The sequence below is a fragment of the Ricinus communis genome, chromosome 9, assembly GCF_019578655.1.
Source record: "Ricinus communis isolate WT05 ecotype wild-type chromosome 9, ASM1957865v1, whole genome shotgun sequence".
Classification (NCBI taxonomy): Eukaryota; Viridiplantae; Streptophyta; class Magnoliopsida; order Malpighiales; family Euphorbiaceae; genus Ricinus; species Ricinus communis.
Window position 1 is genome coordinate 2317284 of NC_063264.1, and position 19508 is coordinate 2336791.

Sequence of the window (19508 nt, forward strand, 5' to 3'; positions counted from 1 at the left end):
ATTAAATTTATTTAGATTTTGATTAAATTTGTGACAGCTGAGTTCAGTTTGACTTAATTTTATTACGTATTTTTATATTATCTAATGGTTATTTTTTAATTTATATTTATATATTTATCAAATATTATCCTGTATAAAACGATGTAAATTAAAAACTATAATTCGATCTCAATGGAATACAATATTTTCATAGTAAAGCTGTTTTATCAGAGGATGCCTTGCAAGTGGGTATGCAAACTTTTTTTATAAAGTTTGATGGTGTTTATAAAAGAGCTTTTGAGATGATAATAAAATAAATAAAAAAACTTACACGTGTCACTTTATATTGTGATGAGGGGAGGTCGAGTTCATGAATAGTTTGTTGGCCCTGACATACCAACTTGTAAGCATTCAATTAATAAAACCCAACATATCTAGACTGAAGATTTCCAAGATTTTTATTTTAATATAATGTATTATCTCTAAGTATTTAAATAATTAAAAGATTATAAACTAATATTCTTGGCCTCAAGTTGAGTAGCATGATTTAGATGCTTGAACCCTTGACTAAATCAAACCTATAAAAACACACACCTCATATGCCACTTCAAGAATTAAAATTAAATTACATTCAATGATTTCCTTTGAAGGTGGGGTCTAATAATAATGATTTAGAGAAAATCAACGCAAAGCAAGTGGCCATGTTACGGTACTCTTTGAAGGATGATATATCTTAATTATCCACTAGAATAGTGACACCTGGACCATTATTCTTTTTTCTAATTCCTTTATTAGAAATGAATCGATTAAACTATCTCTTAATTTAATTTTTCGAAAACAATTCTCCTAATTATAATTTTTTATAATTTGAAAATGGTTTAGGCACCTGAGATTTCAAGTTTAATTGGGATATATATTTATAGCAACCTAATTATTGGCACTGAAGAAGAAGATGTACAATTTATTAAAAAGAATTGTTGAGCTGTCAATTATTTATTTTGTTACAAGCTTTTAGTTGGCTGTCTATATAATACGTACCAAGCACAGGTGTTTCCAAAATCAAGAGTTGCGTACAAAGATGGCTACTTCCTCTTGCCTCATTATTCAAAATAATGATTTTAATTCTTTTCTTTTTCCTTTTGATCATATTACTTTATTTAAAGTTTTTTTAATCCAATATATAAGTGAAACACATTACAAAATTATATTCAATTGAAACTTCAATTAAATAAAAGTTTAATTCTACCGGTTATATATATATATATATATATATATGAAGAATTGAGAGGGGTCATTATATTATTTAATTTCATATATACTTACAATTTAATGTTCGTATAAGCATCCCTCTTAGATCCCTATATAATAATACCATATAAATTTTCATTGTTGTTATTATTAGCATTATTTTTTTAATATATGGTTTCCAATAATCTACAAGCAGACAAAAGTAACATGGAATATGGATATATCAATATAACCCTGAACATAGATGGTCCACGTTAACGAAATTATAACTATTCCTTTTTCTTTTATGATATTTGAAGCTGACATTATATTAATGAAATTAATTATAATATTATTCTGGTAAAAATACTTAATCAGTTATAAAAATGACAGTATAAATAGTTATTAAATTTTTATTTTATTTATAAATTTATTCAGTCATCTAATTTCAATTTCAGCTATAATTTAATTATTTATTAAATTTTTTATATTAAATTAATTTATATATCGAATAGATTAAATTAATATAAAAAATAAACTAACACGATAAAAATAAAATAAATTTATATGTCTAATAGATTAAATTAAAAATTAAAAATATAAATTTTTAAATTTAAAAATATAAATATATATTTAATTAAAATAAAATAAAATAAAATGATATTATATAATGTCATGAGGCTACTGTGCACCACAATCTTAAAATGGTCATGGTACACCACACCTTCCAAAGAAACCAACCCCTAAATAATGAACCCGTTATCACCCAGAGCAGAAAAAGAAGAAGGAAAGAATAAAACAATAACGTCTCCCGCTTGTGGGCCCCAACTAAAAATAATAATTTAGGTACAAAAAGATAGAAATTAGAACCCGACAACTAACACAACGCCGTTACATCTACCCCACAACCAGCATCGTTAGTTAAACTCCGTTATCAACAGTAGGAGTCAGAGGCTCTCAAATCAGGCGGCCAGGCCACAGTCTTTTTCTTTCGTAATTGATAATTACAAAGACGCGTAAAATACGAAAGGAAAGTCGGTGTGGGGTGGGAACGCTCCAACCCGAACCAGACCAAACCGAACCGAACCGAACCGAACCCAACTAAACCAAACCATTTCCTCAAATAATCATCCTTATATATCCACCTGCACCCTTCATTTCTAGCCACACCCTCTCGCACTCTATTATCATCTCTTTCTTTCTTTCTATTTAATATAACAAAATCAAGTGCTAACACAACCAAAACAACACAGCTTTGCTGCATCCCTTCATTCTTCTTCTTCTTTCCTCCGTCTTCTTCCGATGTGAGAGGAAAGAAAGAGCCAAACAACAGAGAGCCAGAGAGGAAATTCAATAACAGATTTTACATATAGAGAAGCTTATATAGTCATTTTTGTACATATACTTTTTTTCTTTTTGGGTAAAATCACATCTTCTCTCTATCTTTTTCTTTTTCCTCTCTTGTTACTCTATTTTTGTGCTGAAGAAATATTATGGGGACTGAAATTTTGAGACCACAGGATTGTTTGATCGAACGCATCAGAGTTTCTCCTTGTCGTCGTAGAAATTATGTTTATTATGCCAACAGCAACAGCAGCAGCAGCAGCTCCTCTTGTAATAACTCTAATCCTAGGTATAATCATGACTCTAACCCTAGAACTAACAGAAAATCATCCCTACGGTCTGAACGGACTGATCAGAGAAAGCGTCAGCCGGAGCACCATCAGCCGTTGATTTCTAAAAGGTCGACTTCTGCTGATGATTCGAAGATCCCGAGAAATCATGGCAGCAGCAGAGGTCTGGTTATGGAGAAGGTTACGATTTTGCGACGCGGCGAGTCGCTCGATTCCAAAATCAAAACCACCGAAACAGCACCGTTTCTCAAGAAGGATGGTATGGTGGTTGCCGGCACGGATCGGCTAGGTCCTGATCCAGAAATGGTGCCCAAACAGATTCGGATCGTTGATCTCAGATCACCGATTACCGGGAAGTGTGACATGTACGCCGGATCCGGTTTTGCAGTGTCTCCGGCGCCTAGCTCACTTCCGTTACCGTCCTTCTCTAAGAAAAAACAAGTTCCTATTGATGACTCGGCTACCAGAGATCTCAGGCGTTTGCTCCGACTCGATATCTGAGATCCGGTTACATATTCGGGTCCGAATTCGGAATCAGCCATCTCTCTGTTACCTCTTTGTAATGTTTCGTCTCTGTCGCGTCCCGTTAGGTTTTTCCAGTTCGAAAACCCAGCCGTGGATATTTTTTTCAAAACGGAAGGGTAGATCTGAAGAACAGGGTAAAGTATGGGGGCGAATTAGTTAAATTGTAAGGTATTATTATTACTATTATTATTATTATGTATCACGGGGATAATCAGGGTTGGGCGGGCTAGGGTTGTAAGAAGTTGTGAGTGGGGGGGTTTATGGGCAAATTAGGGAAAACTTATGGGGAGAAGATAGAAAGTGTAAAGAAGTTGTGTGGTGGGGTTGATGTTGTATTATTTGGGAAGTCAGGTTTGGGTTGGTACTGTGTATGGATTGTGAATGAATGAATGAAGAAGAAGAATAATTTAGATGATGCTTGTGGTGTGAATTTTGTGAGGAAGTTTAATCTTGGGTTTAATTTAGATTCATATATATGATTTTGTTTTCTTGAACAGAGATTAAGGAAAACATGGGCAGATTTTTATATTTATTTAATAGAACTTTTATCTCTTAAAATTGGACCAGTATTCATTCTTGAACTTTGTTAATGATTCAATTTGTATCAAAATTGTGACTCTGTATTGATTTGTGGAGAAAAAGGCAGTGCAAATAATGTGACACGAAACAAACTGCAGCTGGAGCAGATGAAAAAGCTTTTTGTCTTATATTTTGAACAGAAGGTGTTTGTTTTAATCAAAGAAGTGAATGAATTCCTTCTCATATTTTCTGTTTTGACTTTTCCTCTCCTTTTTCTTGTTTTGGGGATTCATATATATATATATACAAACATTTTTGGAGTTGAAATCTGATTATTATTAGTTTGTGTTTAGAGTAGGGTACATATTATGATGAAAGTTAGTGGGTAACTCTGGCAGTCTTAAATCCAACTTTTGTTTGTCTTTTTAAGTTGCAGATTCCATTTTTCCAATTACAAGGGACATGTTTTTCCTCAGGGCAATCTTTACTGCTAAAATACTCAAATGTGATGTCATTTAGGCATGGATTAATTTAAACAGACCAATAAAATAGAAAGTTAATTAATAATAGCTAGTTATTCACGTATAATCAAATATCTATTTGGTAATAAACACATTGCTGGTTGTCTTTGAGAAATTGTTAATTAACACATCTAAATTGCAGTTTTTATAATTAATTAGTCCATTAACCAATCAATCCCAAGCCAAGTTGTTAGACCATGAACCCTAATCAGTTGAGTAATTCACTCCCTACTGCTGACAAGTTGATATCAATTTGGTTGTTAATATTTAAGACTGCTACATCAAGCTTTGCTTAATATAATATTCTTTCTACTCTACATTTTTGGGTCAAGCTTTGCTTAACTACTTAGTCTCAACTAATGACTCCAAAAACCTAAACTATTTATGAGTTAGTGTTAAAATTCATTCTATTTTTTCCAAAATTACACTACCAAAAACTGTGAAAGTTATTAGGCCTTAGTATTAATACAATGTTGTGTTACTATTAGGTGAATGCCACTTCATAGATTTTAATTTTAAACATGCATTGTTGCTTACTGAATTCATCATTTTTATTAAAAATGCATAGAATATGTTCTATTTTTATATAAAAAATTATGATGATGTCTATTTTTTATATAATTAATCTATCATTTAAAATAACATTTAGTATTTCAATTATATCCGTTTTATGAATATATAATAATTTTTAATCTTAAACAATAATAAATTAATTATATTTTTACAATTAAATATAAAAATATTTTGATATAGATGTTTATTTTTCACATATACACTCTTTTGATATATATATATATTATTCTTGACACCTTAATATATAATTTTGTGTTAGTAGATAACTAATATATTAACTAATAAGTTATTTGCTAACTAAATAAATTCTAATAAGTTAGTGTCCTAATTATGCAATGATTTTTCAACTTTAAAATTCGTAGTATTAACTTTATTTTATAATTAGTAAATTATCTAATAAATATTTTAAAAATAATTTATATTTGAAGTATTAATAAAAACATAAAATATTAAACTTTTTATTAAGAAATACATGAAAAATACTTTAAATTATTATAATTTAGAAATACAAATTCTATTAAACATTCTATAAATTTATTTATAATTATAATACTATAATATTCATACAAAAATGTGGATAGATGAATAATCAATTTTGATCCAAATCAAATAGTACCGGGACAAATTGCTTGAGTATTAAGTATTCCTTGCTGATTAACCTTTGTATTTCAGGGAAGTCATTATAATTTGATGAACTTCGTGGGTTCATCAGAAAAACGACTGCACACCCAAATTATCCCATACAAACATCTTTTAAAGAAACCCATTAGATTCGATAACACAAATAATCTATTGCAATTGCAGTATTATCAAGATTTCCCAATAAGGGATTGGCAAGAAATTCAATTTCCCCCTTTCTTGATGTATGTGTGTGTATCTAAAATTAGCAGGAAAAATCAAACCCAAAGGTTTCCCATACGTTTGATAAAAGCTTAATATTCTTTTTTGAGAAGAGTGATAAAAGCATAGTTAAATACTTGAAATGGAGAACCACAGATCACTAAGATAAGATTAGATGATCATTTTATTGGTATTACTTGAGAATTAAGCTATTGATTCTAATATGATAATTTTGACTTTTCATAAACATTTTGAGAGATTGGATAAGTGACTTATATAAAATAACTAATATTATTATTAATCAATATTCGAAAAAGAATGTTGATTGAATGGCTTGAAATCTTGGATTCATATTGGTATTAGTATGATAGCTATGCAACTTTTATTGATTTTCTTAGGTCATATTTTTGTAACAAATATAATGGCTTGAAATCTTGGATTATAAAGGAAGGCCACCCCTTTCCAAGAGTAAAAGCAAACGTATTTTTGGTTGCAAACCATTTTACGTAGAAGCAACTCTCTCTCCTTTTTATAGACTCTCCAAATCCATGAATGTCTATAAATACCTTCAAAAACATGTTTCAAGAACCATAAAAACACAAGCCACTATACATTTTGATTATTATAAGCATACATTCTTAGTTAGATTCACAACAAAATGGCCAGTACCAAAGACAGCTCCAAGTCCAAGAAATCAATGAAAGACAAGACATTCACAGGATTTGGTAACCTCATCAAGCTCCTTCCTACAGGAACTGTCTTCATATTCCAGTTTCTTAATCCTGTCTTGACCAACAATGGCCATTGCCACACTATTAACAAGTACTTGAGCGGTATACTCATTGGCCTTTGTGGGTTTTCTTGTGCTTTCTCTTCTTTCACTGATAGTTATGTTGGCAGTGACGGATTGATTCATTATGGGGTTGCGACAGTGAAAGGAATATGGCCAAGTGCAAATGCCGGGTCATCGGTTGACTTGTCCCCTTACAAGCTTCAATTTGGAGACTTTGTTCACTCTTTCTTTTCATTGATTGTGTTTGCTGTGCTGTCTCTTTTGGATTCTAATACAGTAGACTGTTTTTACCCTTCTTTTGAGTCTACTGAGAAGACTCTCCTCATGGTTTTACCTCCAGTTATTGGTGCTATTTCAGGCACTGTTTTCATGGTCTTCCCTAACAAGCGCCATGGAGTTGGATACCCTTCTAGTGACTCTCCTTCTTCTTCATCAGAGGGCTCCTAGTCTATGCTTGTTATATTTGTATTCTGTTATTTGACAAAGTTTGAAGAGTTTGTTTTTATTATTGTTATTATTTTTCTGGTGTACAATGTTTTGAAGAATGTTTGCTTTCTTCTAATGTGTTTTAATTGACTCAAAAAAACTAGAAAGAAGAATGAATATTATTATTCTTGAATATGTATCGAGTTTGCCATTAGTAATAATTTGTCAATTAAGAGATGATTATGCTTTTCTCTGTTTTAGGTGTAAGGATATTATGACGCCAATTGAGCAACTCCATTGGTAAAATTGCAGCAATAGACCAAAAGTGCGATTCCAACTAAGCAGTAAGCAAGCAATTGTTGAGCTTTATCAGAAGAAACTGTAACCAAACCTAACACAGATAAAATTCATTTTGCTTGATTGTTAAGGATTTTCTAGTGTAAGGCAAAAATGCAAATGCAAGCAAAAGTAGTGCTGCCTACCAATAAATCAGAAAGAAGGGAATAAGGTAAGTTGCACTGACGTGCAGGCATGAAGAGCCTGTCATTTTTTTTAGACGCCTTTTGATAAGAAGTGCAAGAAATGAAAAACTACATTTATTCCTGAAATCTTACATCACCACTTCTTCAATCCATGTCAGTATTAACAACATAATCTCAGGAGATGAGCAGGGCACCGGGGAGCTCTAGCTTTAGTTTGTTGTAGTTACAGATGACTTAGGCCGCAACAGTTAAAATAGATACTTGAAAAGATTAAGCAACTTTTCATATCAAGTTGATATGAATCTTTATCCTGTATTTTCTTTTTATCTTTCAGATATTATCTGTTACGTCAGAGGTAATGTAATTTACAAAATCATGCATCTTGATAATATCAATCTAAGGAGAAACTTCAGGTGTTTAACTTCCATATGCCTTTAGAATGCCAAGGATTTATAATTTTAATTACTTTCTGCTTTGCTTTCTGGGTTTGTCTCCCTTGATTAGCCTCACTTGCTTTTGTAATATCAACTTTAACTATGTGGTGATCTGAGGTACCTTTGGACGAAATCACGGTGTATGATCCTGGAACAAACTTGTATGGCGAGTCTTGAGATGCCAAAACATAATCCACTCTTGTTCCATACTTGCATGTTCCTTGAACATCTAGATTAACAAAATCCACAGTCAATCTTTATAAAGATTACCATACTAAATTAACTGGCAAAGAAGCTGAGACAAGGTTACTTACTTTGGCCTTTGGCAATGATGACTACTGGTTCACATTCCCCTGCAAAATCCTTTGCATCTATGTACTCTTTTCCCTTCAGAAAGTTTGTCACTTCGATTTTTGGCCTTGGCTTTCCTATTTCCTCATAATACTGCAAGATTAATATTGAGTTAGATGAAGATAACAGTCTATCAAAGAAACTAATCAAGGTACGACTGCTAAAATATTTTTTACCTTGACAATATCCATCCATCTTTCTGGGGAGTAATCCGATCCAGTCAGCGAGTTGAGACCTCCTGCCAGTACGTGGGGAGAGTTGGTTGACTGTATTATTGCATTTATTTGTTTCATTCTCCAATTTTCATTCAAATGATCAAGCTGTGTGCAGTAGAAGTCTAGTTCTCCTGCCCCTGGAACACTAATTGTGGCCTTCAGCACATTCCTGCATTACACAAAAACATTTCCTAGAATCAACAATTATGTAAAAGATTGATCATAGTCTCTAGTATTGAAAGAGTTTTACAGAATAAGAACCTGAAATCTTCATCGTTGGCGATCTTCTGAACTTTCCACCTCTTAATTGGCCACTTTGATAAAATTGCATTTCCATAATCAGGGGCCCAACTCTCAGCGAACGCATACTTCATTCCCAATGAAGCAGCCAAATCAGATAGTGGTCTCATGCCTTTCTCTTCTTGTGCCTTGACATCTTGCAGGGCTAAAACATCAGCATCTACTTCTCTAAGCACTTCCAAAATGCTTCTGCTGCTTTTCAAACCCTCTTCGTCAGTAAAATGACTCAAAAATTTTGCAGGCAGGCAGACAGGCGACCTCAACACAACACTGCTTCTATTGTTTCTGCTAGCAATAATATTTGACGACCCCACTTTGTCATCTTCAATAAAGCTAAGAAATTTTTTATGTGCTAATGAAATCTCGTTATCAGGAAGATTAATTGACACCTTCCGTTTCGAGACCTTTTGTGGTGAGAGCTGCTCTGGGCTACTTATCAGGTTGGCAGCACGCAAAGGAGACTGCTTGAGTATACTCTTGGGATGGTGATTCACAGGCTTAGCCTGAGTATGCATCTCCACTGGATTCTTGAGAAACGTAAAATCCCCTTGGTCTTGGCTGCCAAAAACAACTGCTTCCTCGGCCTTTGGAACAGCAGGTGCAAGAGAGAACATGGCAACATTAAATGTGGCAATTCGAATCGGCCTTTCAGTACTTAAATTCCCACTCACTTTGTCGTTCGTATGAGCAGAAATTTTTCGGATACCAGGCTTCCATTTACATCGATCCTTTGGGGTTTTTCCGAACCTTCTGATGATAACTTTTGGCCTTGGACGTTTCCATATCAGCCACCTTATCCTTGCGCAAAGTTGCCGCAGTTTCTTAGTTACTGTACTTAACATACGGAATCAGGATCTTTTGAAGCTTTCTTAATGTGCACAGAAACTCCAGGCTCTTAGTTCTCCCTCAATACACACCAAAACTGTGATACCAGACTAACTTTATGTCAATAATTAGTCATTTTAAAACTAGATAGATGGCAAAGTTGGCAGGAAAAAACAGGATTTTTGGTGTAAAGGACAATGTGGTAGTGAGAAAGTAGTTAAAGAGACAAAGATGAGTTCCAACTGCTCCAAGAAGTGGGGTAGAGGTTGAAAAGCAGCGACATTCTTGAACTACTTTCTTCTCAACACAAAATTATTAGGAAAAAGAAGGACCAGCTCCTGCCAATGAACGTCTTGATTTCAAGTAATTGGAACCCATCATGTGTTAGTAGACATCCAATAAGACTTTCTCTCTAGTCTCCAAGACTATAATGACTTAAAACAAAAGGGTTTGCGTGTTCACACAACTGGAATTAAAATTTCTTTGGTAGGTTTGTATATGATATATACCCAAAAGAATTTTATTAATTATGTTGACTATGGGTATAAAGATGAATCTATAATACATAACTATGTTGACTATGAAATAATCGGACATTAGAATATTTCTCAATGCCTGGTTACTTCAAGAGAATTTTTCTACATAGTGAGGAAAGGAAGGCCCAACCATAAATGCACCATATTCAATGGCGAAATTGTGTCTGACTGTGACATGTCTTTTGTGTTTATAGTAGTCACACTTTCCCTGTCAGTAATGCTAAACTTATTGCTATTTACCTTTCCAGCATGAAGGGGATTTGATGAAATCCACTACTCTACTTTATGGGCACCTAGCTTTTACTCGCTTTATCAGTTTGAGCTCCTCTTTTTGAATCATTGTGGATAATGGGTTTTTTCTTTAACAATGTTGATGGTGGGTTTCCTCAAATAATTCAGACCGAAGAAATTAATGTGGAAGTATGTGATACATGCAAGCTCAGTACAAACAAGTAAAAGATACTGAGATCATAACAATTAAAAGCAACGAACAAGATGAGTAGATATATTATTGCTAATAGAGACGAAATGAGATGACAATAATGTTCGATCCAATGAGACTTCACAACCTTTCTTCAGAAAAGGAAGAAACGACATACTTTACTACAATTATTGTTTCTCCTTTAGGAGAAAACCGACAAACCTTATAACCCTACCATTTGACTCTATGGGTTAATTCGGAAACTGTCAGTGATAGGCTTTTCTCAGCACTGACTGGGTGAGTGCATAAGTCTCTTGCTGCTTGTTTACAACAGTTGAGTAACAAAGATCCATGACCTCACACCTCAAGAATTTCTTGCCATCAATATGTTGGATCAGCCTTGGAAAATGACATTAATGTGTTCAATCACTCTTCAATAAACAAAATGTCCAGAAGATTGGAGCTTGAATCTCCATTTTTGGTCTCATCAAAGAATCCATTCGAGCCATGTTCTTTTCTAGATTTCCGCTCTTCAATGATAGATTCTTCTGTTTCTGTGCAGTATCTCCCCTGTTTCATAGGCCTGTCTGCCACAATAAACTTACTTCCCTCACGGATTCTCTCAGAAAAGCCTGCCCAAACTGAAGAAAACCACAAGTGACAATGTTCACAAGTTACATACAGCATATTCATGCAGAAAGAACAAATGAATTTACAAGTACTAAGCCACAAACTTGTACTAGACAGCAAAAAGAAACTGCTACAACAGAAGACAATAACTTTCTCTAAATGCTACATTGTTAAAAAACAGCCACAGGATAATAATCCATAGTACAATAAAAAAACGAAGACGCAACAGTTACTATTAAAGTTCACAACCCATTGCAAAGGCAGTAATAAAACAGTCAAATTAAGAATTGGCGTTGGACAAAAAAGACAAAAATAAATCTCATACTACCATCTATAGATAACTTGTGAAAGTAAATTAGAGAATTACCTCCAAAATGATGCAAAACAATAGAAGCAGCAACAGTGACATTTAATGAGGCTGTACCACGCCCATACTGTGGAATATACACAAAAAAATCACATATCTCACATTCCTTGGCAGATAGCCCTGTTCCCTGCAAAAATTATAGCATATGAATCACTGAAAGCATGAAAATTTCAGTTATTTTATGACTAATTAACACATTAAAACAAAATGAATCACCTCATTTCCAAGAAGGAAAGCTGTACTCTTCTTAAAAGGATGTTCATTTACAGGTAAAGCACCATCAGTGATCTCCACTCCACAAATATCGCATTCCTTCTCCTACCACATTATTATATCACAATCCCCTGATTTAAAACCCTAGAAACACAAAAAGAAACCTTATTTTCAGAGAGTTCAAAGAGGATTACCTTGAGGTAATCACGAGCATTGAGGAGAGAGTGAAAGTGGCGAAACCGGAGATGAGAAGTGGAACCGTGGCTGCCAAAAGCGTTGAAGTCTCTCCGGCCGACGAGTATTAGCTCCGTCACCCCGAAGGCGGTGGCGCTTCTTGCTAATGTACCTACGTTGTGTCTTTTCGCTATGTTGTGTACTAGTACATAACTTTCTATCACCATTTTCTATATCTCTATTTTCCAAATTTTGATTCTTTAGTTTTATGTGCTTCTAATTTAGGGTTTTACTGATGAACAGAAAGAGTGAAGGAGAAGAAGAGGAGCAAATAAACCTGATATTACCGAAACGATGTCGTTTGCCCAGTGATAATAGTTTTTCACTTTTACTCATCTGACTATTATCAAACGACAAGCGTTTTTCTTTAAATTAAAATATTGTGATTCCTTTTTTCGAAATATACAGTAGTTTTCACCTGTGAAATGTAAGTAATAGACCCAGCATTATCATGAGCAAAATGACAAGCTCTGACAAAGAAAGTAGACAACGTAAAACCTTTTTGAACTTGACAATTAAAGGGTTGTGCCATGGATAATAACCCAATCAAAATGTATTAATATGTACAAAAATCAAATTATTTCTTGAACATGATATTCAATAGTCGGTACTTTACATGTAGAAGTTTGTACATTTGCCATTTATTCACTGAATAAATGGAAGAATCACAACAGAAAGAGGCCTGATGCACTTTTCTCCTCTATAAGGAGACACCTTTATTTACATTTTCTATAAGGTACATTTCAACTTTCTATTTTAAGGCTATTCTTATTCATGGTTGGTGTTACTGTAGTTATATGTTATTTACAACTGAATAAATTGAGAGTAATATGGTGCTGGTGCTGGTGCTGATGCTGGGGCAGGAGCAGCTCCTCATTCCTCAATCCTGAAATTCTCTTTCAGACAGCAACTTGTGCTGCTGCTAGCCTTGCAATAGGAACCCTGTCAAGTGAATTGAATGAATATCAGGAATTTCATCACTTTTTCGAAGTGCCTACTGATTTTGTTTATATACACGAAAATAAACTTCTTTACCTGAACGGAGAACATGAAACGTAATCTAGTCCAGCTTCTGCAAAGAACGCGACAGACGAAGGCTCCCCGCCATGCTCTCCACATATTCCAACCTGTTCATCGTCAATCAATATTGTTATGGACAAAGACAACTCACAATGAATGCAGCAAGGCATAATGTTATCATGACTGATAGGTCGAGACTTGGAGAAAATTTATAACGAAATGTCATCTATTGGCACCGAAGCTGCCATCATGCTACTCGGTTTATTCCACATAGAATCACACATAGGATGATTTCATCTAACTATAGCATCGTGACTTGTAAGCAAAACAACAAAACACTAAGCATTAGTACTGACCTTCAAGCTCGGCCTAGCTGCACGGCCCTTTTCGGTGGCAATCTTGATGAGTTGGCCAACACCTTTCTGATCAAGTACCTATGAACAAAACATATTGGAAGATTATCGGTACGTTTTGATCTAATTTTATCTATGCAATAATTTTCAAACAAGAAACTAACCTCAAATGGATCACTTTGCAAGATGCCTTTAGAAAGGTAAATGGGGAGAAACTTGCCAACATCATCTCTGCTATACCCAAATGTCATTTGTGTGAGGTCATTGGTCCCAAAGGAAAAGAACTCTGCTACTTTTGCTATCTGTCATTATCAAGCAGAGAAAATAAGGACACGGGTGACACAAAAATAAGAAAAATATACGACTTCCACACTAGGCTGTAAGTTCAGAGTAAGGCATCAATTTACCTCATCTGCGACGAGAGCAGCTCTGGGAATCTCAATCATCGTCCCCACCTTATAGCTTAAGGTAACTCCCATCTCAGAGAACACTTTTGTTGCAACATTGCGTATCAAAGTCACTTGATGTCCTAATTCCTGCCGACGATTAGTGCCAAATGTTATAGTTCACATAATTTATTATGGATCATGTATATTCTTAGCAGGTGAACCATTACGGAAGAAAAAGGAGGGGAGTGCGAAATAATAGACTCATGCCTGAGGTGTTCCAACGAGGGGAACCATTATCTCAGGAATAACAGTAACCCCCTGGTTGCTCATTGAGACTGCAGCCTGAAAGATTGCACGTGCTTGCATTTCAGTCAGTTCTGGGTACGATATCCCTAGCCTGTAGATATTGACCAAATTCCACTCATCAACAATCAAATGATCTGAGTGGATTTGTTTGCTTTAATACTTCAAGATGATAACTTTGATTGTATAAGTACATTCATATACAAATTAATGTGTAAATATTTTCATGAGTATCTTTTTATACGGATGATACAACGCTATTGCTTCATTAGTCGAGATATCGGTTGCATACTGCAGTTTAAGGATCAAATTAAATTCTGACGCTAGATGTTGATGCAATTGACAGTCTATCATGCATTACTGAGAGACCGCTGACAAGATTTGAGATTAAGACTCAGTGATCTTTAACGCACACAAGATATTCTAACTTTCACACCGAAATTTCAGTACTCCATTGAATTCAGTTCATGAAACATATATGAGAAAAAGATTCATTGAAAAGCTACAAACCTGCATCCTCGGAAACCAAGCATAGGATTTACTTCTGATAGTTTCTCAATTCTTGAGAAAACTTCATCTTCAGTCATGCCAGTCTCAGCAGTTAGTTCACCTACAATCTGTTCCACATCACCTTCTGGCAGAAATTCATGAAGTGGAGGGTCCAAGAGTCGGATTGTTACTGGAAGGCCTGAAATGCATGAAACTAGAATTAAACATGTGACCAGAAGATACAAGCCCTCCAGTATTTTACTGGTAAGACCCAAACTTGAAGCTCTACCCACCCAATTTGCTCTCTGACTCTGAGCTACTCAGAAATTGGAATGATAATGAAATCCATAACCAGAGACATATAATCTATGATCCTATATTTTCTTATTAGTCCAAGAGGCAGACAATCACATTTGGTTTCAAAAGAAAAGTTTAGTTTATAAGTACCATTCATTGCACGAAAAATTCCCTCAAAGTCTGATCTTTGATAAGGTAGTAACAAGTCTAATGCTGCCTTTCTCTGCTCTTGCGTAACTGCCATTATCATCTTCCTGACAGCTTTTATCCTTTCATCTGAAGCAAAGAACTGAAACATTCCAACACGGTAGAAATGAGGAAAAGAAAGATTCACATGATGTAACCTGATCTGACATGCTTAGCAATAAACTCATAGTCTATACTGTTTCTATCATGTATATAGCCAAGATGTGAAGTTTCATTTGTTTTTTTTTTTTCCTGTTCTGCTGGACTCGTTATGATGATGATGATGATGAGACAATAATTACCATATGCTCTGTCCTACAAAGTCCTATCCCTTGTGCACCATTATTTCTTGCTGTTAGTGCATCTTCAGGAGTATCAGCATTCGCCATAACCTATTACAACATCATAACAGTAAATCAGAAACAAATATTACATAAGACAAACTTCTAGTGGTTGAGAGGAATGTAGGACCTTGATGCGCCTCACTTCATCAGCCCAAGACATAAATGTCTCTAAATCACCACTTAAAGCTGGAGGAGATAGTGGTTGTTTTCCTAAGATCACTTCACCTGTAGATCCATTGAGTGAGATCCACTCTCCTTCATTAATTACCATATCCCCAATTACAACAACCTGAAGTATCAAATCAACAAAATTATTATGGAATAGCTATTTTAGTGAAATGATTGTGAGTGGGATGAAGAACACAGGGTCCACCTTTTCAGAATCATTAACACGGATATCCGAGCAGCCAGATACACAACATTTTCCCCAACCCCGTGCTACAACAGCAGCATGAGATGTCATTCCTCCTCTAGCTGTTAATATCCCGGCAGCTGCATGCATGCCTCCAACATCCTCTGGACTTGTCTCTGTCCTTACCTTCAATTATGCAGAGTCATGATTTTCCTTGTCCATTGATTTAAAACATATGTATAAATGAACAATCAAAGCGCCCTAGCTTTTGTAGCATTTGTAGGGAACCTCTCTTATCAGTCTAAACCATGTTAGCATTTTATGGCAATTACGTACCAAAATGACGCTTTTTCCCTGTGCATGCCATTCTTCTGCATCATCAGCACTAAACACAATTTGCCCTACTGCTGCCCCTGGAGATGCAGGCAAGCCGGTTGCAATCACTTGGTCCTTGTAGGCTGACGGATCCTCAAACTAGCCAAACCAAGTTTTAATCAATTGAGTTAATCTTCATACTCGATAGTGTCATCAGAAAATAGATGTAACTGAAAATACATATGCACCTGAGGATGAAGAAGTTGATCGAGATGCTGTGGTTCCACCATCTTAATTGCAGAGCGAGCATCAACAAGTCCTTCATTTACCATGTCTACTGCAATCTTGACTGCACTCTTACCAGTACGCTTTCCTGATCGGCATTGCAACATCCACAATCTATTTTCCTGAACTGTGAACTCAATATCCTGTAATTGCAAGGAATAACCTAGCTTATTTCTATTTACTTTTTAAATATAATATTTTAGAAAAGAAAAAAGAAAGAAAAGAAGTGCTACACTTATCTTCTAAATAGTAGTAAATAAGAAGATGAATGAGCGATCAAAAGACCAAGTTGTAATAGGAATAAATTTTTTTACCATCATATCTTTGTAATGGCTCTCTAGAATTTCACAGTTCTCCACAATCTCTGCATAAGCTTCAGGCATGCAACTTTTCATTGTATCCAAGTCTTCTGGTGTTCTGATTCCAGCAACTACATCCTCTCCCTATATAGGGCCACACAATTTGTCAAGGCACTTGAAATATCCTATACTATCGGCTGGAGTACATTTAGAAGTCCGGAGCACATAGTTGGGAAAAAAAAAGGACTAATAAGTATAACCTGAGCGTTAATTAGAAACTCCCCATAAAGCTTCTTTTCACCAGTACTTGGATTTCTAGTGAACAGAACACCTGTTCCTGAAGTGTTTCCCATATTACCAAATACCATACATTGAACATTTACCGCAGTTCCTTTCAAGCCAGTAATTTGATTGATGCTCCGATACTTGATGGCCCTTGGACTGTCCCAAGAATCAAAAACTGCTTTTACAGCTAATTGAAGTTGCTTTTTTGGATCTGCCAATGGTGCAGACTGACCAGCATGAGTTAAAAATTTGTAGCAGCCAATGAAATCAAAATAAGATGTTGGTAGTACCTGAAGGGAATTCTTCACCAGTAGCTTGAAGGTATACTTTCTTGTATTGCTCCACCAGCTCTTTCAGATCAGCGGCTGTTAGATCGGTATCAAGTTTGACTCCTTTTGCATCCTTCATACTTTCTAATTTCTCCTCAAATGATGAGTGTGGAATACCCATTACCTTCAATTAAGCACATGAATGTTTCTACAAAGTCAGAACTACGTCCCAAAAAAAAATAAAATATTTCAGCCCAGAAACGAGAAGAACTATTTGGAAGTTGAGATACACTGATGTAAGGAAGTATCAGCAAGAAGCACTTACAACATCCCCAAACATGTCTAGAAAACGTCTGTAAGAGTCATAAGCAAAACGCTCTCCGCTTTTTGCACCCAAACCAGCAACAACTTCATCATTAAGTCCAAGATTAAGGACAGTGTCCATCATGCCAGGCATAGAGATCTAGACAAACAGCCGAGTCTTAGTTAGCATGTGGAAGAGTCTAAATCATCTGAAAGTCTGAAAGTTAAGTTACAGCATATACATATAGATATAAGACATGAGAGTTTATATTATGATTTCAGGAGTCAATTGCACTAGATAAGATTTCTAAATTCTTACCGCCGCACCAGAGCGAACAGAAAGAAGGAGAGGCTTGGAAGGGTCACCAAGGGTAGCTCCCATGTCCTTCTCCACACTCTGCAAGCCTTCCAATATCTCATCCCACAAACCTTCCGGAAGCTTTTTCCCATTCTGCTGATATTCTTGACATGCTTCTGTTGATATGGTGAGTCCAGGAGGCACTGATAATCCAATGCTTGCCATCTCAGCCAAATTTGCTCCTTTCCCTCCCAACTATAACAAGCACAATTAATCGGTGTTCATATTGCTCGTCGGAAAATTTTATAGCTTTCAAATAGTTGAACAGTAAAATAAAACTAAACCATATTCCGTCAAATCTAAATGCATTATTAACTGCGCTCAAATGTAGATACTACATAGAAAGAAATAATTCTTACCAAAGACTTCATGCTCTTGTTGCCTTCACTCCTTCCTTTGCCAAAAGTAAATACTCTCTGCATAAAAGATAGAAGAGGATAATTTCAATCTGACAGACATTATTCCTACAAATTTATAAACTTACACCTACAATCTATTAGTTTCCATGGTTGCTAAATTTGATACTTAGTGCTGCCCGTAGTCTCAACAAGCATAAAACTTGCATTTATTTCAGACCTTCCAAATTCCAAATTTTCCAGGCTCCCTGTGACTAGTTTCCAGAGCAGGGTATTAAATGAAATTTCCAAACGTGTCCTAATTCAATCAAGAGAAAATAATGTTTCCTCAAAATATTACTCCTGACAAGTACGGAAATAAATAAATGAATTGGAAAAAGAAAAAGAAAAAGCAAAGGCAGTAGCGTAAACACATATTACATAATTTTAAATGATTCCCTGTAGGATATGAAATATGTACATATCTTACAACTCATTGTTAATCTTGCAAGCCGAATATACATATTATTTCAGTAATACCTTTTTAGTAGTCGGTGCTGTCGGATCGGATACCGGAGTACTAACAACTTGTGATCGGATTCTGCCACGTAAGCACGAAAGTCCGTAGTTGTTGGCCTTGATACGAACACGATGATCCTGACGACGCTTTTCTCGAAGAAGAAAAAGATCACTCAGCTGATCCACATACTTCCCTTCGACTAACCTCTGCTTATTGATATAATTGCATACACTCGTCCTTATAACCATTCCTTTCATTGTCGACGACATTACGATTGTTTTTCTATATAAATATGTCTTGAACAGAAGAAGAAGACTTCAGTCACAAGCTAATAAATTCATCAAAATCAAACATAACCAGACTTTGTAAAATCATAAAAATAAAAAATAAAACCAACTGGTCACCTGAAAAGAGAAGCAAGAGGTGCTGCTTCAAAACAGAAATGGCGGTTGGAGTTTTTTTTATTATGGTTATTTGAATATATGATTATTTTTTTATTAAATAAGAAAAGAGAGAACGAAAAATGAAAACTCTTATGATCAGTGATATGAGTGGACAAGAAATTACGGTTATAGCTGCTTGTCATGTAGCTAACAATATATACATGTTTGACTTGCTTGCTGACCGTCTTTGTCCGTGTGATGCTTGAATTGGTACATCGCTCATTGAAACGTGGCGTCTTCTTAGATGCGCGTTCTGTAACGTTGGTTGTCATCTTAGAATTCCTCGTGCAACTAATAGTGCGTGTTTTTCTTTTTTGT

The 19508-nt window shown here is 35.1% G+C and overlaps 5 protein-coding genes across 5 annotated transcripts; 2 read left to right on the plus strand and 3 right to left on the minus strand.

The window, feature by feature from the left end:
• Positions 1–2349: 2349 nt before the first annotated feature.
• LOC107261088 lies at positions 2350–3780 on the plus strand. The gene has a single exon (XM_015717872.3). The coding sequence runs from the start codon at positions 2700–2702 to the stop codon at positions 3339–3341; it is 642 nt and encodes a 213-aa protein (XP_015573358.1). The 5' UTR covers positions 2350–2699; the 3' UTR covers positions 3342–3780.
• Positions 3781–6321: 2541 nt separating this feature from the next.
• On the plus strand, positions 6322–7232 carry LOC8261519 (protein DMP2). The gene has a single exon (XM_002516784.4). The coding sequence runs from the start codon at positions 6477–6479 to the stop codon at positions 7056–7058; it is 582 nt and encodes a 193-aa protein (XP_002516830.1). The 5' UTR covers positions 6322–6476; the 3' UTR covers positions 7059–7232.
• A 379-nt stretch (positions 7233–7611) lies between these two features.
• LOC8261518 lies at positions 7612–10105 on the minus strand. Its single transcript, XM_002516783.4, has 4 exons — positions 8781–10105; positions 8481–8688; positions 8268–8397; positions 7612–8182 (listed from the first exon to the last, which is right to left on the minus strand). Exons 1-4 carry the CDS (start codon positions 9659–9661, stop codon positions 7929–7931), a joined length of 1473 nt encoding a protein of 490 aa, XP_002516829.1. The 5' UTR covers positions 9662–10105; the 3' UTR covers positions 7612–7928.
• A 552-nt stretch (positions 10106–10657) lies between these two features.
• LOC8261517 (uncharacterized tRNA/rRNA methyltransferase YsgA) lies at positions 10658–12475 on the minus strand. The gene is made up of 4 exons (XM_002516782.4): positions 12006–12475; positions 11815–11916; positions 11599–11725; positions 10658–11242 (listed from the first exon to the last, which is right to left on the minus strand). Exons 1-4 carry the CDS (start codon positions 12210–12212, stop codon positions 11028–11030), a joined length of 651 nt encoding a protein of 216 aa, XP_002516828.1. The 5' UTR covers positions 12213–12475; the 3' UTR covers positions 10658–11027.
• A 132-nt stretch (positions 12476–12607) lies between these two features.
• LOC8261516 (pyruvate, phosphate dikinase, chloroplastic) lies at positions 12608–19305 on the minus strand. The gene is made up of 21 exons (XM_048379130.1): positions 19152–19305; positions 18768–19043; positions 18252–18308; positions 17854–18087; positions 17557–17694; positions 17253–17415; positions 16938–17173; positions 16693–16821; positions 16342–16521; positions 16115–16252; positions 15800–15964; positions 15554–15715; positions 15385–15474; positions 15047–15185; positions 14621–14798; positions 14075–14204; positions 13826–13954; positions 13583–13720; positions 13422–13499; positions 13081–13172; positions 12608–12987 (listed from the first exon to the last, which is right to left on the minus strand). The coding sequence occupies exons 2-21, from the start codon at positions 19014–19016 to the stop codon at positions 12945–12947; spliced, it is 2868 nt and encodes a 955-aa protein (XP_048235087.1). The 5' UTR covers positions 19017–19043; positions 19152–19305; the 3' UTR covers positions 12608–12944.
• Between the last annotated feature and the right edge of the window lie 203 nt (positions 19306–19508).

Coding starts and splice junctions, on each gene's coding strand:
- LOC8261517 (XM_002516782.4), bottom strand. CDS start 12,212: ATGGTGATAGAAAGTTATGTACTAGTACACAACATAGCGAAAAGACAC. Junction 11,726..11,814: donor CTTTCCTTCTTGGAAATGAG/GTGATTCATTTT, acceptor TAATTTTTGCAG/GGAACAGGGCTATCTGCCAA. Junction 11,243..11,598: donor TGTTTTGCATCATTTTGGAG/GTAATTCTCTAA, acceptor GGTTTTCTTCAG/TTTGGGCAGGCTTTTCTGAG.
- LOC8261518 (XM_002516783.4), bottom strand. CDS start 9,661: ATGTTAAGTACAGTAACTAAGAAACTGCGGCAACTTTGCGCAAGGATA. Junction 8,398..8,480: donor GATGGATGGATATTGTCAAG/GTAAAAAATATT, acceptor TTAATCTTGCAG/TATTATGAGGAAATAGGAAA. Junction 8,183..8,267: donor CATCATTGCCAAAGGCCAAA/GTAAGTAACCTT, acceptor TTGTTAATCTAG/ATGTTCAAGGAACATGCAAG.
- LOC8261519 (XM_002516784.4), top strand. CDS start 6,477: ATGGCCAGTACCAAAGACAGCTCCAAGTCCAAGAAATCAATGAAAGAC.
- LOC8261516 (XM_048379130.1), bottom strand. CDS start 19,016: ATGTCGTCGACAATGAAAGGAATGGTTATAAGGACGAGTGTATGCAAT. Junction 15,965..16,114: donor AGGGAAAAAGCGTCATTTTG/GTACGTAATTGC, acceptor GCATAATTGAAG/GTAAGGACAGAGACAAGTCC. Junction 15,186..15,384: donor TTTGTAGGACAGAGCATATG/GTAATTATTGTC, acceptor GGAATGTTTCAG/TTCTTTGCTTCAGATGAAAG.
- LOC107261088 (XM_015717872.3), top strand. CDS start 2,700: ATGGGGACTGAAATTTTGAGACCACAGGATTGTTTGATCGAACGCATC.